Source organism: Lactuca saligna, chromosome 7 (genome assembly GCF_052625555.1).
Source record: "Lactuca saligna cultivar CGN05327 chromosome 7, ASM5262555v1, whole genome shotgun sequence".
NCBI classification, from domain to species: Eukaryota; Viridiplantae; Streptophyta; class Magnoliopsida; order Asterales; family Asteraceae; genus Lactuca; species Lactuca saligna.
In genome coordinates, this window is record NC_136423.1 from 10,942,570 (window position 1) to 10,956,092 (window position 13,523).

The 13,523-nt window shown below is 32.7% G+C and overlaps 1 protein-coding gene across 1 annotated transcript; it reads left to right on the forward strand.

Moving 5' to 3' along the window:
• Positions 1–9,164: 9,164 nt before the first annotated feature.
• On the forward strand, positions 9,165–12,363 carry LOC145006607 (putative F-box protein At3g58860). The gene is made up of 4 exons (XM_078965686.1): positions 9,165–9,339; positions 10,540–11,439; positions 11,561–11,716; positions 11,855–12,363. Exons 2-4 carry the CDS (start codon positions 10,555–10,557, stop codon positions 12,137–12,139), a joined length of 1,326 nt encoding a protein of 441 aa, XP_078821812.1. The 5' UTR covers positions 9,165–9,339; positions 10,540–10,554; the 3' UTR covers positions 12,140–12,363.
• Positions 12,364–13,523: the final 1,160 nt, after the last annotated feature.

Here is a 13,523-nt window from a genome sequence, read left to right on the forward strand (position 1 = left end):
GGTAGCTATGGATTTAGTACCCGGTGAATAGACTATAGCAGCTATGGAATTAGTGCTTTATGAACGAACATCGGCAGCTATGGATTTAGTGCCAGTCCTATAACCCTGGAAGTAAGGGACTCTGGAATAAACGAATGCAGGATAGATGACTCTTAGGAGTAAAGAAGATAACGGGGATGGGTAATTGGGTTAATTGTTTGCTGATTGAACATAACAATTATATTATTGTGGGTTGAAAACCCTATGTACTCACCAGGTTTCCCAACCTGACCCACTCAGTTTATTTACATCACAGGTGGCGATATGAAGTGACATTACACTGAGAGATTTAAAGAGATGTAGATCACTAGTGTAAATAATTGTAAGTTCTGTTTATGCTTATGTTTCTGTATTAACGATGGCATCCCAAACGTTTTAAGATGAATAAAAATACGTTTCTTCGAAAATGTTTTAATAACGTATTTATCGTGTTTTTCTGGGAACAAATTCCGCAACCTTTTTATAAAATGAAGTACTCTGATTTTCATAAAGCATAAACAAAATCGGTCTTTTCTGGCCGTGATTTTGGGGATGTCACACCACAGATATCACACCATTCATGATGAGCTCACGAATCATGCTATGTCTAACACCTAAATTTCTATATTTCCCATTGTACACTTGACTATAAGCCTTAGCCAAGGTAGCATCACTATCACATTTGATAGAAATGGTAGATATAGGTTTAGGCCATAATGGAATTTTATAAATCAAATTCCTTAGCCATTCAGCTTCTTTACCAACAGCAGACAATGCAACAAACTCATACTCCATGGTTGAGTTAGTAATACAATTCTGTTTCTTAGATGCCCAATAAATGGCACCTCCTCCAAGAAGAAACCCCCAACCACTTGTAGAGGAGTGATCCTTTAAGTTGTTAATCCAGCTGGCATCTGAATAACCTTCCAAAACAGAAGGATATCCACTATAAGTTAAACCATAATTTATGGTCCCTTTCAAGTACTTGAATACTCTACTCATAGCTTGCTAATGATGTGAACTAGGATTACTAGTATATCTACTAAGCCTTCCCACAACATATGCTATATCAATCCTAGTACTAATCATGGCATACATTAGACAACCAATAGCCCTTGAGTATTCAAGTTGAGACACTAGAGATCCTTTATTAGGTAGAAGCTTAAGACTAGGATCTATAGGAGTGCTAACAGGAGAACAATTCTCAAAGTTAAACTTTTTCAAGATCTTCTCAATATAATGAGACTGAGAAATTGAAATCCCATTGTTTCCTTTTCTAATTCTTATACCAAGAATTACCTCAGCCTCCCCCATATCTTTCATATCAAAACTAGATGATAAGAATTTATTGGTTTTATCAACTTCTTTTAAATCAGTACCAAAAATCAACATATCATCTACATATAAGCAAATCATGACTCCTTTACCAGAAGTATCAAATTTGCTATATACACACTTGTCAGCTTGGTTTAATGCAAAACCATTGGACAAGACAACATCATCAAACTTTTGATGCCATTTGTTTTGGTGCTTGTTTCAAACCATATAATGATTTCTTCAACTTGCACACTCTGTGTTCATTTCCAGGCATCGCAAACCCTTCAGGTTGTTTCGTGTATATTTCCTCATCCAAGTCACCATTCAAGAATGCAGTTTTCACATCCATTTGGTGAATCACAAGATTATGTATAGTTGCAAGAGCTAATAATAATATAATAGTAGAAATTCTTGCAACAGGAGTATAAGTATCAAAGAAATCAATGCCTTCCTTTTGTCTAAAGCCTTGGATAACCAATCTGGCTTTATACTTATCAATTGTGCCATCCACCTTCATTTTTCTTTTGAGGATCCATTTACATCCTAATGCCTTGCAACCAGGAGGTAAATCAGCCAATACCCAAGTATTGTTATGCATTATAGAATCAATCTCATCATGAATTGCCTCTTTCCATAAATGAATATCCCTAGAAGCCATAGTTTCACTGAAAGTCTTTGGATCCTCTTCAATATTAAAACAATATTGATGCTGAGAAATAGTCTCATTCCTTGTTCCTTCAACTAAATATAGTTGAAAATCAGATCCGAAAGACTTAACTTTTCTAGCTCTGGTGCTTTTCCTAGGTTCAGATACATAACTTGCACCACCAGAAACATCTTCAGCTTGAGTAGTACTCGTGCTGGAAGATTGATGAATCATGTCCCTTGGTCTAGGTATAGATGTAAATATTTCTTCATCAAAGATAGCATCTCTTAACTCCATCACTGTGTTTACAGACACAAAGTCATTAGATTCTAAAACATAGAATCTATATGCTTTGGAATGCTCAGCATATCCAATAAAGATACAATCTATACCTCTCTCACCTAATGTTTTCCTTTTGGGTTCAATGAGCCTTACAACTGCTCTACAACCCCAAACTATGAGATAACTCAGATTTGGTACCTTTTTATACCAAAGTTCATAAGGAGTATTCTTACTCCTTTTATTTGGAGTTCTATTCAAGATGTAACATGCAGTTAACATTGTATCACCCCAAAACCCCTCACTTAAACTAGAATATGACAACATGGAATTAACCATTTCTTTCAAAGTCCTATTCTTCCTTTCAGCTACACCATTTTTTTGTGGTGTATATGGAGCTGTCGTTTGATGTATTATTCCAGTTGATTCAAAATAAACTGGATCATAATACTCACCACCTCTATCAGTACGCAATACTTTTATTAATTCATTTTTATGAAGCTCAACTTGTTGTTTATAAATTTTAAATTTATCAAGTGCTTCATCATTAAAATGTAGTAAATAGATATAACAATAGCTAGATGCATCATCAATAAAAGTAATAACATACTTCTTGTTTCCAAGGGAAGGTGTTGCATGGAAATCACATAAATCACTATGTATAAGATCCAACACCTTGCTTTCCCTAACAACATCTTTGAAAGATTGTCTAGTAATTTTAGTTAGCATGCATGTTTTACATTTTTCATTATTTTGCATATCAAAAGCAGGAATTAAACTCATTTTAGACATGTCTTTTGATCTCTTGTAATGAATGTGTCCTAATCTAGCATGTCATAATTCAGATTTATGAAAATTATTGCTAGTACTACTAGAAGCCATGCAAACAGAATTATCAGTAAAATGATAATTAATATTAAGCCTAATCATTCCATTACACATATAGCCAAATCCCATAAAAAGAACCATGTCTTGACAATATATACTTGTCATTTTCTAATACTTGTTTGTCACTTTCTAATACTTGTTTGTAACCATAGTTATTTAAAGGATGACCATTTGCATTAAATACGTTTGGTTTCCTCGCGCCGGATGCGATGGAACTTCTCAATAAAGTACAACGGATCATACATAGCAATATTATATCCTTTAATCTATGGATGCAGTTTTCAAAAGAATTGATTTTACCATACAAAAAGGTTTAGCGATGTAGCTTTTTGCCCATTTTTACCCCACTCGTTGTACGATGATAACTAAGTTTTATTATATTAATATATTACGTTGTTGTGCATTTATTTATAATGACCAATCACATTGATATCCGATATCAACAAAACTTGTGATATGTTTTACATATAGTTCGAAATGACAAAAGTATATTGCCTATAATGAAAAAAAAACATATTTCTATTTTACATAGAAACTATACTACATAAAATAAAAACCGGTCTAAAGTACGTTGCTATTGTGTGCATTTAACACAAAATTTAATACATCTCCATAACACAGTTCTCCTAACCATCCGAGTAAAATAAAAAACCTTGTCCATAAACCGACAATTTGGATCTTTTTTTTTTAAACCAAAAATTTAGGCTCATTTGGGTTTATTTGTCATTAAATTGCCTCGTTTAGGTATATCATTTAACAATTATTAGTTTATATTGAGGGAGTTATAGTCCCAGTTACTAAAAACTACATTTAATTACAGAAAAGAACACATAGTTTCTAGTAATAATTGAAAATGAAACAACATGAAGCAGGGTACCACAAAACTCTAAATCCAAAAGGCATCCACATGAGAGATTAATAAAATCTAGTTAGTGCATAAGATGGATAGGTAAGTACTACTTATAGTTTAAGTATTTTAAAAGGAGGCCTTATAAAATTAATTAGTTTGACAGATGAAAAACCTTGTGAAAATTTGACACTTTCTTCATAATCTCCACCGAGTTTGAATTGTAACTGGCTTTGTTTTGCCAAATGAATACCATTTCCTCCAATGCATTTCCATGCTCCAGGAAGAAACAAGTTACTTCTAGTAGCCACTTAAATGAAAAGAATTCTGGAAATTCAACATTTCTCAGTTGACCAACCAAGTTTCTTATTGTTGCATCTTTAGCTAGATTCCAGTATTCCGGGTCAAACATATCCTAAGATCATCAAACAAAAGCATTACCTTTTTATGTTAAGGTGCAGAAATCAGAATAAATGTTTTTTTGTAATTCTTGAAATATTTACTTATTGGTTCAAGTTGTTAAAGCTTGAAGAGAATAATGTAAAAGACTCGAATTCAAAAAAAAAAAAAAAAAAAAAAATCACCAAAAAAGGGTTGTGTATAGGAGACATGAAAATTGAAAAATAATCTAAAGAGTATTTGTGATGTTTTACAATTGTGTTTTGTGTTATATGCGTATGTAAAGGTGGCAAAATGAATGGACGAGGCATGTGGTTAAAACTTATAAGTTAAAGCTGATATATATATATATATATATATATATATATATATATATATATATATATATATATATATATATATATATATATATATATATATATATATATATATATATATTACAATTACATTAAAAGGTAAAAAGCACTAAAAAAATTAAGTGTTATAGTTTGTGATTAATGTTCTAAGCTTAATACAACCTTCTTTTCACATCTTCACTTACACTTACATAAAGTGGTTAAGTAGGGTCAAGCATTAGAATTGATACCAGATGGGACTTCCAGATTTTGTGAGCGCTGTCCTAATGTTTAAATAAACAGTTTAAGACTTTTCGTGAATTTCATTTGGATTTGAGAATTTTTACATCAGGCAAGCATTACACAACCGATAAGGTTACTGGTTTCAAGTCATGTTGTATTTTTTCACAAACTATAAAGGAAAAAATAGTTGCATAGAGAGACTTTTCCATAGAGCTGATGAGTGTTGGTTGATGAACGCATGTCTCTCTTTTGTAGGCTAAGTCATATTTGAAAATGGGATAAATAATAATAGAATCCCTATCATAACACATGAGACATTGTAGACAATGATAATCCTGTCGGATCGACATCTTCAGCATGAATCACAACTTTCTTCAAGGAATTTAGACTTTTAAGGAGAAATCTATTAGCTATACGACCTACAAGCTCCAAAAACACCAGTTTTGGGCAAGAAATCCAAACGCCAAAACACATGTCCTCAACTTTGTCACCAAACCACTTTTCAAATTGTATCATTTCCCGGTTTATAATTCTCAACTTCTTGAGCTTAGGATATGAAATACAAAGAACATCAAGACTCTGTATCAAATAGTATATCAAACTCAATTCCTCAAGCAATGGGAGGCTTTTAAAAATAATCTTCTACTACAACATCGTCACATGCTAACTTTTATTCCCATTCATTTTTACACATCTTAATTTCCTAAAATAACAAAGGATATGTACAACATATAGTTCAAAATGACCATAATTATATCGCCAATAATTAATGAAAAAACATATTTCTATTTTACATAGAAACTAAACTACATATAATAAAAAACTGATATAAAGTACGTTGCTATTGTGTACATTTAACCCAAGATTTAATACATCTCCATAACACAATTGTCCTAACAATTCAAGTAAAAAAACAAACATTTTCCATAAACTGTACAGTTTGGATTTTTTTTTTTAACCAAAAGTTTAGGTTCATTTGGGTATATTGTTTGACAGTTATTAGTTTAAATTGAGAAAGTTATAGTCTTAGTTACTAAAAACTACATTTAATTACAGAAAATAACACATATATTTTCTAATAATAATTGAAAATGAAACAACATGAAGTGGGTACCACAAATCTCCAAATCCAAAAGGCATCCACATGAGACAAAATGAAATCTAGTTATTGCTTATAGTTTAACATGTTTAACCAGGAAGACTTGGGAGAGTTGATCTGTTTGACAGTTGAGGAAGCCTTGTGAAAATTTGACACTTTTTTCATAGCCTCCATCGACTTCTCATGTATGTACATGTCTTTGTTATCCCAAATGAAAACCATTTCCTCCGGTGCATTCCCATGCTCAAGTAAGCATCACGCTACATTTAGCTCCCACTCTAGTCCATCTTCAACAAACTCCACCTTTTTCAGCCGACGAGCCAAGATTTTCATTATTGCAACTTTTTCTAGATTCTAGTTTTCCCGCTTAAATATTTGCTAGAAAGATCATCAAAAAAATCATAAGTTGTTAAAGCTTACAATATAAAAGTCTCAAGGTAAAAAAAAATCACTAAAGAAAATACCATCTCATTTGTCAATGCAACTGGGGCATAGTCATCAATTGTTAGCTCCAAAGTCTTGAGATTAGGTAGAGATATCCAGATATCTACTTGTGACAAGCACTACACCATAAAGACAGCAAGTAAGGGTTTGGAGGTTATTACTCATGGCAATAAATAAACATGTAGGTGATCAAATGATAAAGATTTGACGAAAACCTATATATAGGCATGTAGGTGCTAAACTTTTTGCCATTTTCACTTCATTAAGAATTTTAACATTTGGCAAGCATTACACAATCGATAAGGTTGGATAAAGAGACTTTTTCATAGAAGTAATTGAGGTGTGTTAGTATGGATCTTTGTCTTTTTTTTTTATTGTAGGCCAATATGTAATTAAATCACTAAAGACAAAGATTTCAACAGAAAAAAGGAAACATTTTAACCGAAATGAAAAGTTAAGCATAAGTAGAGTAAAAATCTACTCGTAGAACGATGTAAAGGTTGAGCGGCAAAGATTCCACATGAGAAATTCTAGACAACGATAATCCTTCAGGTTTTATACTTTCGGCATGAATCATAGCTTTCTTCAAGCAATCTAGACTTTCAAAGAAAAAAAAATCAAAGCTATACGACCTATAAGCTCCAAAAACACCAGTTTGGGGCAATAAATCCGAACCTTAGGACACATTGACTCAAGTTCTTCTTCTTCTCCATCCCATTGCTCAAATTGTATCATTTTCTGGTTAACAATTCTCAGGTTCTTGAGGTTCGGGCATGAAATACTAACAACATCATGTTCATCTATCAAGCAGTGTATCTAACTCAATTCCTCAAGCAACGGGAGACTTTTAAAAAAAGTTCTAACTTTTCATCCTCGCATGCAAACTCAAGAGTGTTTAACTCAAGAACCCTGAGTGTCAGAAACCCTATCAACTTAGGCAAACGTAAACCACATCCGAACAAAAACAACCTTAATACCTCCAAGGAACTGCAACTCACTAGAGAAAGGGAAGCTTGATCTCCTCAAAGTCCCACCTATTTATCCAATGATCAAGATGGATGGTATGAGCATCCTTATACTGCTCCCTAGGCCGAAATATCAAGTCAATTACTTTGACGTTTCTCCTAACTACAACTTCAATACACTGCCTTACTGTTGACATATTGTAGTCATTCTCACAACATAAACGAAAACTATCCAGATCCAGAGAACTCTTTAATAAAACTGAATACACAAACTCTTTGAATTTACTTTTTTTGAATTTCTTCTGGGATGTAAGTCCTCGGAGATAATCTATGTCTATAGAGGGAACTGAAGTCCATAAGTATCTCCATCGTGTCGACAAGATGCTGGTTCGAATTACTTCTTCAGTACTTGGAAGACCCGAAAGGATCAAGTTAAGAATATGATTTGGCAGTTTACTGAACATATCAACCCCATCATTGGGTTCTGATGCTTTTGCTTGCTTGGATTTCTTCATGCCTTTGGTACTGTATGTCAAAAGTTATTAACAACAGTAATCAAAGGACATTTTATCAAGCACTTTGTGAACAACAAGAAGGTACAACTTCTACTCAAAGTGAAAGGGCATAAGTTTAAACATACCAGTTATAGTAGAGCATATAATAAACCCTAGATAATCACTAATGAAACGAAAGAAATTCAAATAATGTAGCTGAAATTAAAGATATTTAAGCGATATACCAGAATTCACATTTGTTTCCCAACGGATTGATCGATGTATCTGCGTCGTAATCGTCCCTCACTCCTTTCTACTATCCTTCTCCTAGCAATCGTCTAATCGACCGTGATTGTCTCGCTGATTCCAAATCGATGAAATTATCTTTTTATGGGCCTCCAAAATAGGGAGTTGGCGCTTGTCCGGGTTTAACAGGCCCTGGGCTGGGCCTGGTAGTAAAAAGAAGAAAATAAAAATATAAAATGATAGAAGATAGATAATCAATAATCCATGGTGAACTCAAAGAACATTATAACAAATTTCTTTTTGCGCAAATAATATTATTTGATATATCATTGTCAACAACCGATAATACTTAATTTGTTTTTTTAAGTTGTTTATTTTTTAATTATATTCAGTTGGATACTTTTTTTTAATCAAACCATTAAATAAGATTTTATTCCGGTAAAGTTCTTGTATCCATGGGGTGTTTGGTTTAGCTTTTGAGATGCCAAAAGTTCTTTTAAGAAAAAATCAAAGTTAAAAAATGCTTGGCAAAAGACTTTTTAAAAACTATTTTTGGATTTTGAATAGAAGGAAAATCAACTTTTTGGAAAATTCAGGAAAACATTGTAACTTTTTCAAAAAGAACTTTTGACCTCTAAAAAGCTAAGCTAAATATGTTGGAGAATTTGTCCATTTACCGGTTTTTAATTAACATAACATACCCATAAAAAACCTTTTTTTTAATGCAATTTCACTTCAAAAAAAAGCAAGTATAATTGAAACCGATTTTTTTTTTTTTTTTTTTTTAATGTTCTTAAAAAACCCGATCCAGTTTAAATCCATATACGTACATTTTGTAATGGATCCACTTGGTGGTTATTTAAAAAGAAAAATATTTTCACATTATTTTCTTTAGTATTAAGTTGATATATGGTTAGTTTAGTTAATTTTCGTAAAAATAAAATTTGGAAAGGATACGTATTCTTCCCCAAAAAATATAGGATTTTATAAACAAAGGTGCTTTTTACGAGCAATTGGAAATAAAAACTATACTAAACCCTACCCTCTATCGTGAGAAATCGAGCGAACGAAGGATGAGCGAAGGTTTTGAGTTTCGATCAAGATTTTTCTCCATTTAAGGTAAACTCGAGAATCAAAATTCGAATTAAGTACATTTATCATTATATTTTTGTGTTTAGTGTTGTTTTGTCGAGTCTCGTACCCTAATTCGACCAAAAACCCGAAGTTATCAATTGGTTTATGCTTTGAATTTTAGATTTTTAGGGATTATGTTACCTAGTTTCTGTTTAAATAAATTACAATATTGAAAAGAACGGCTGAAATCAATGCTAAAAGTTTTGGTTATGGCAGAAAAAGTACAGCTCTGCACTTTCGGGTAAAAGAGGCAAGGAAAACGGATTTGGTAGTTCTAATAGGATATCAGCTAGTGCCTTAATTAATCTGGGCTTAATCTAGGAATGTAGGCAGAAAACAAAATCAATGATGCTACCCAATGATTCACCACCCACCTGTCAATCTTACCATTCTTCTTCAGCTTGGTCTTGAAGACCATTTAACATCTATGGCTTTTGTTCCATGGGGCTGCATACCTCCCATATGTTGTCTTTTTTCGATGCTTTAGTTATCATCACATCTCCAACATTCTTCTTTGGTTGCATCATCATAGTTAGAGATGTGGTGATATAGTCAACATGGCATAGTTCTCTGATATTTCTTCTTCATCTCCTCCCCACTAAGATACACATCCATCTATCCTGCAATTATTCTGGTTATTCTTTCTTGATTTTCAATTGTGGTTCACACTCTTTTTTCCTAGTTATCATCTTCTACTAGCCTTTTTCCTTTTGATTGTTCACTTGAATTATTCTAACTTGAGTGTATATATAATTATATCGTCCTCTTTGCTCACTTAAGTGGTAGAATCATCCCATTCAAGTTCATCTTGTCTTGTAGTGTGATCACAATCCCAAATCCAGCTTGCTTCCTCTTCAAACTACTCAGACACTTTTGCATGAGTAGTTAGAAGCTCTGGATTTGCCAAGTGCTAATAAGATAATTCTTTAGCTTTGGTACTGAGTAGTTAGAAGCTGTACCATCTTGTTAACTACCATATTAACATATCTATACAAAAAGATTATCTATATTTTTAATAATTCCTAACATGAAAAACCATAGAGATTGATATCAATTTTGTTGCGAAAACATATGCCATTTCACTTTATGTAGAAGCTGTATCATGAGATATGAATATATGATTCAAGGATGTGTTTGCTTCTCTATATAATTTGTGTTCATGTCATTGTCAATTTGTCACCACAGTAACATAACAAAGGCATGGAGAATTCAAAGCAATCAAGAACATCAGAAGACAAAGATGGGGTCGATATGTTTAGTAAATTACCGGATCCTATTCTTCACTTAATTCTATCACATCTTCAAGGTACAGAAGAAGTAATTCGAACCAGCATTTTGTCAAGAAGATGGAGGAATTTGTGGACTTCACTTCCCTCTATAGACATAGATTATTCCCGACGATTGAATCCCCATCAAGAATTCAAAAAGAACAAATTCGAAGAGTTTGTGTCTCGGGTTTTGGGAAACAACTCTCTCGATTTGGATAGTTTCCGTTTATCTTGTGCGAATTACTACAATATGTCGACAGTGAAGCAGTGGATTGATGCTGCTGTTAAAAGAAATGTCAAAGTACTTGACTTGATGTTTTGTATTGGGGATGAGTATGATGAAATCGAGTTGCCTAATTCTCTCATGACTTGTGATTCTTTGGAGGTGTTAAGGTTGTATTTGTTTGGACGTTGTCTACATTTGCCTTATAGATGTAAAGGGTTTTCGCGACTTAGGGTTCTTGAGTTGAACGATATGATGTTATTCGATGGAGGTTTAGTAACAGATTTGCTTAAAAAGTGCCCATTGCTTGAGGATCTGAAGCTCAAGAAGCTCGTGTTTGGTGAAAAGATGGAAATGGTGGATGGAGATTTCCATCGTAGCATTCAAATTTCTTGCCCAAAACTGGTGTTTTTGGAGTTAACAAGTTATATAGGTAACTTTAATTTTACCTCGAAAGGTTTAGACTCCTTGAAGAAAGCTGTGATTAACCTGAATGGATCGCTACCTGAATTGATGAGGCGCAACATATGTGAGTTGTTTGCTGGAATTTCTCATGTGGAATCTTTATCGCTCAACCCTTTCACCATCCTTAAGGTAGATGATGCTGATTCTCTTTATAAAATGCACAGTTTTTTTTTTTTTTTTTTTTTTTTTTTTTTTTTTTTTTTTTTTTTTGGTTAAAACTTCAAACTCTTATTTTTTGTCATTATTGTAGTGCATTGATGCTTCATCTTTACCTAATCTCAAGACTTTGGAGCTAAGGACAACAATGGATGACTTCCCCATGGATGACCTCATCCAAACTCTTCAACAATATCCGCGTCTGGAGGCTCTACATTTGATCATTCAAGACGTATTCTCATATCAAAGGGTATTTTTTTATGCATGCTAGCTCACTTTCCTTCAAACTTTCATAGGCCTAATAGCGGGAAATTAACCTAAATAAAATAGAAAAATACCAATAGTGAAATGGGTCAAACTTATGTTTTTGTTTGACGATGTACTGTAGAGGAATTCGTGGCAATCTGCCCACCTGAAGTTGGATGAAGTTGAGGCAAGAAGAATCTTGACTCGCAATCTGAGAAGAGTTGAGTTTCTTGAATTCAATGGAGAAAATCCGAGTCTGTTGATGGCACGTTCGTTACTCATGTATGGAGATGCATTGGAGGAAATGGTTTTCATTTGGGGTGACAAAGACAAGTACCCTCGCAAGTCAATGGAGACTTTGAAGAAAATGTCAAAATATCGCAAGGCTTCTTCAACTGTCAAGCTCATAACGCTTCTAAGAGAATGATGTTACAAGTTTTTTTCTAGACTATGAGAAGTACATGTCTTGGGGTCACTAGATTTCTTCATCTCAGTTTAATCCTTTATCCTTTTAAATTCTTGCAACACCTATGCTAGAAAATATTTGCTTAGTTCCTGAATTCTGTTCATATTGTATAAAAACTAGCGGTCATGTTTTGGTTTGGTATTGTCCTAAAAACAAAACTAAATCATAATAATTTGTCTTGGTAACTCTTATCTTTTGCGCATGTTTGATTTTGGGAAGGAAAAAAATCATTCCATTGTTATTTAAAAAAATGATGTGATGACATTTGACAATTGTGCTTGGAGATATTAAATTTTGAGTTAAATGCACAACATAGCAATATACTTTACGTTAGTCTTTATGTAAGGTATAATATATATGAAAATGAATTTACCTAAAATTAGGGGTGGTAATCCTAACATCAACCTGCCAAGCCAAATAAATAGTAGGTTGGGTTGAGATTTAACTCATTTAATTAAATAAGTCAATCCATCTAACATGTTTAATTAAATGGGTTAGATTAGAGTTGAAATTCCTAACCAGTTAATAACTCACTAACCCGTTTAAAATTTTTAAATATTTTTTAATTTATATTTATTTAGTATTATTATTTAGTTGATCATTATATTTTGATTGGTTTTTATTTATCACAAATCATGGGTTAGTAGGAATTCGAGTTAGTAAAAGTGATAACCGAATTGCGTAGAATTTAAAAGTTAAACATTTATCATGTTTTATTGTTGTAAACACTTATATGTGTTTGTGTTATGGGCTTGTAAAGTTATTGTTGTATAATTTTCAAACTAATTATTATAACTTTTAAATTGTATGTAATTTTATTTGATAGATCATTTGATTTTTAAGGGATTTTTTCCCATGAAAATTTAAACGGGTCAACCTAGGTTTAACTTGTTTAGTAAATAGGTTGAGTTGGAAAAACAATAAACAGGTCAACCCGATTTCAAACCATTTACTAAAAATGTTGGATTGGGTTGGAAATTTTCAACTCAGTTGGGTTGGGTAGAGATTTTAAACCTATTTAATTAAATGGGTCAACCCATTTATGACTCAACCCAACTCGTTGTCACCTGTACCTAAAATAGGAACCAACTTTGTAACACCCTGTTTATTAAATAAATAAATAGATAAAATTAATATGCATAGTAGCTCTAAAATCCATAATTTTAGTGATGTGTTGGTTTTTAGGAGCCAAATGTTATAATTTGGATTATTCGGGGGTTAAGGTGTAATTTCGAGATTTATTTGGTAATGATTTTTAGAAGATAATGGGTGTTTGGTAACTATGGGATTGAATATGAAAGGATTTATGGGAGCAGGGCAAAAGAGTAAATTTTGGACCTAATTT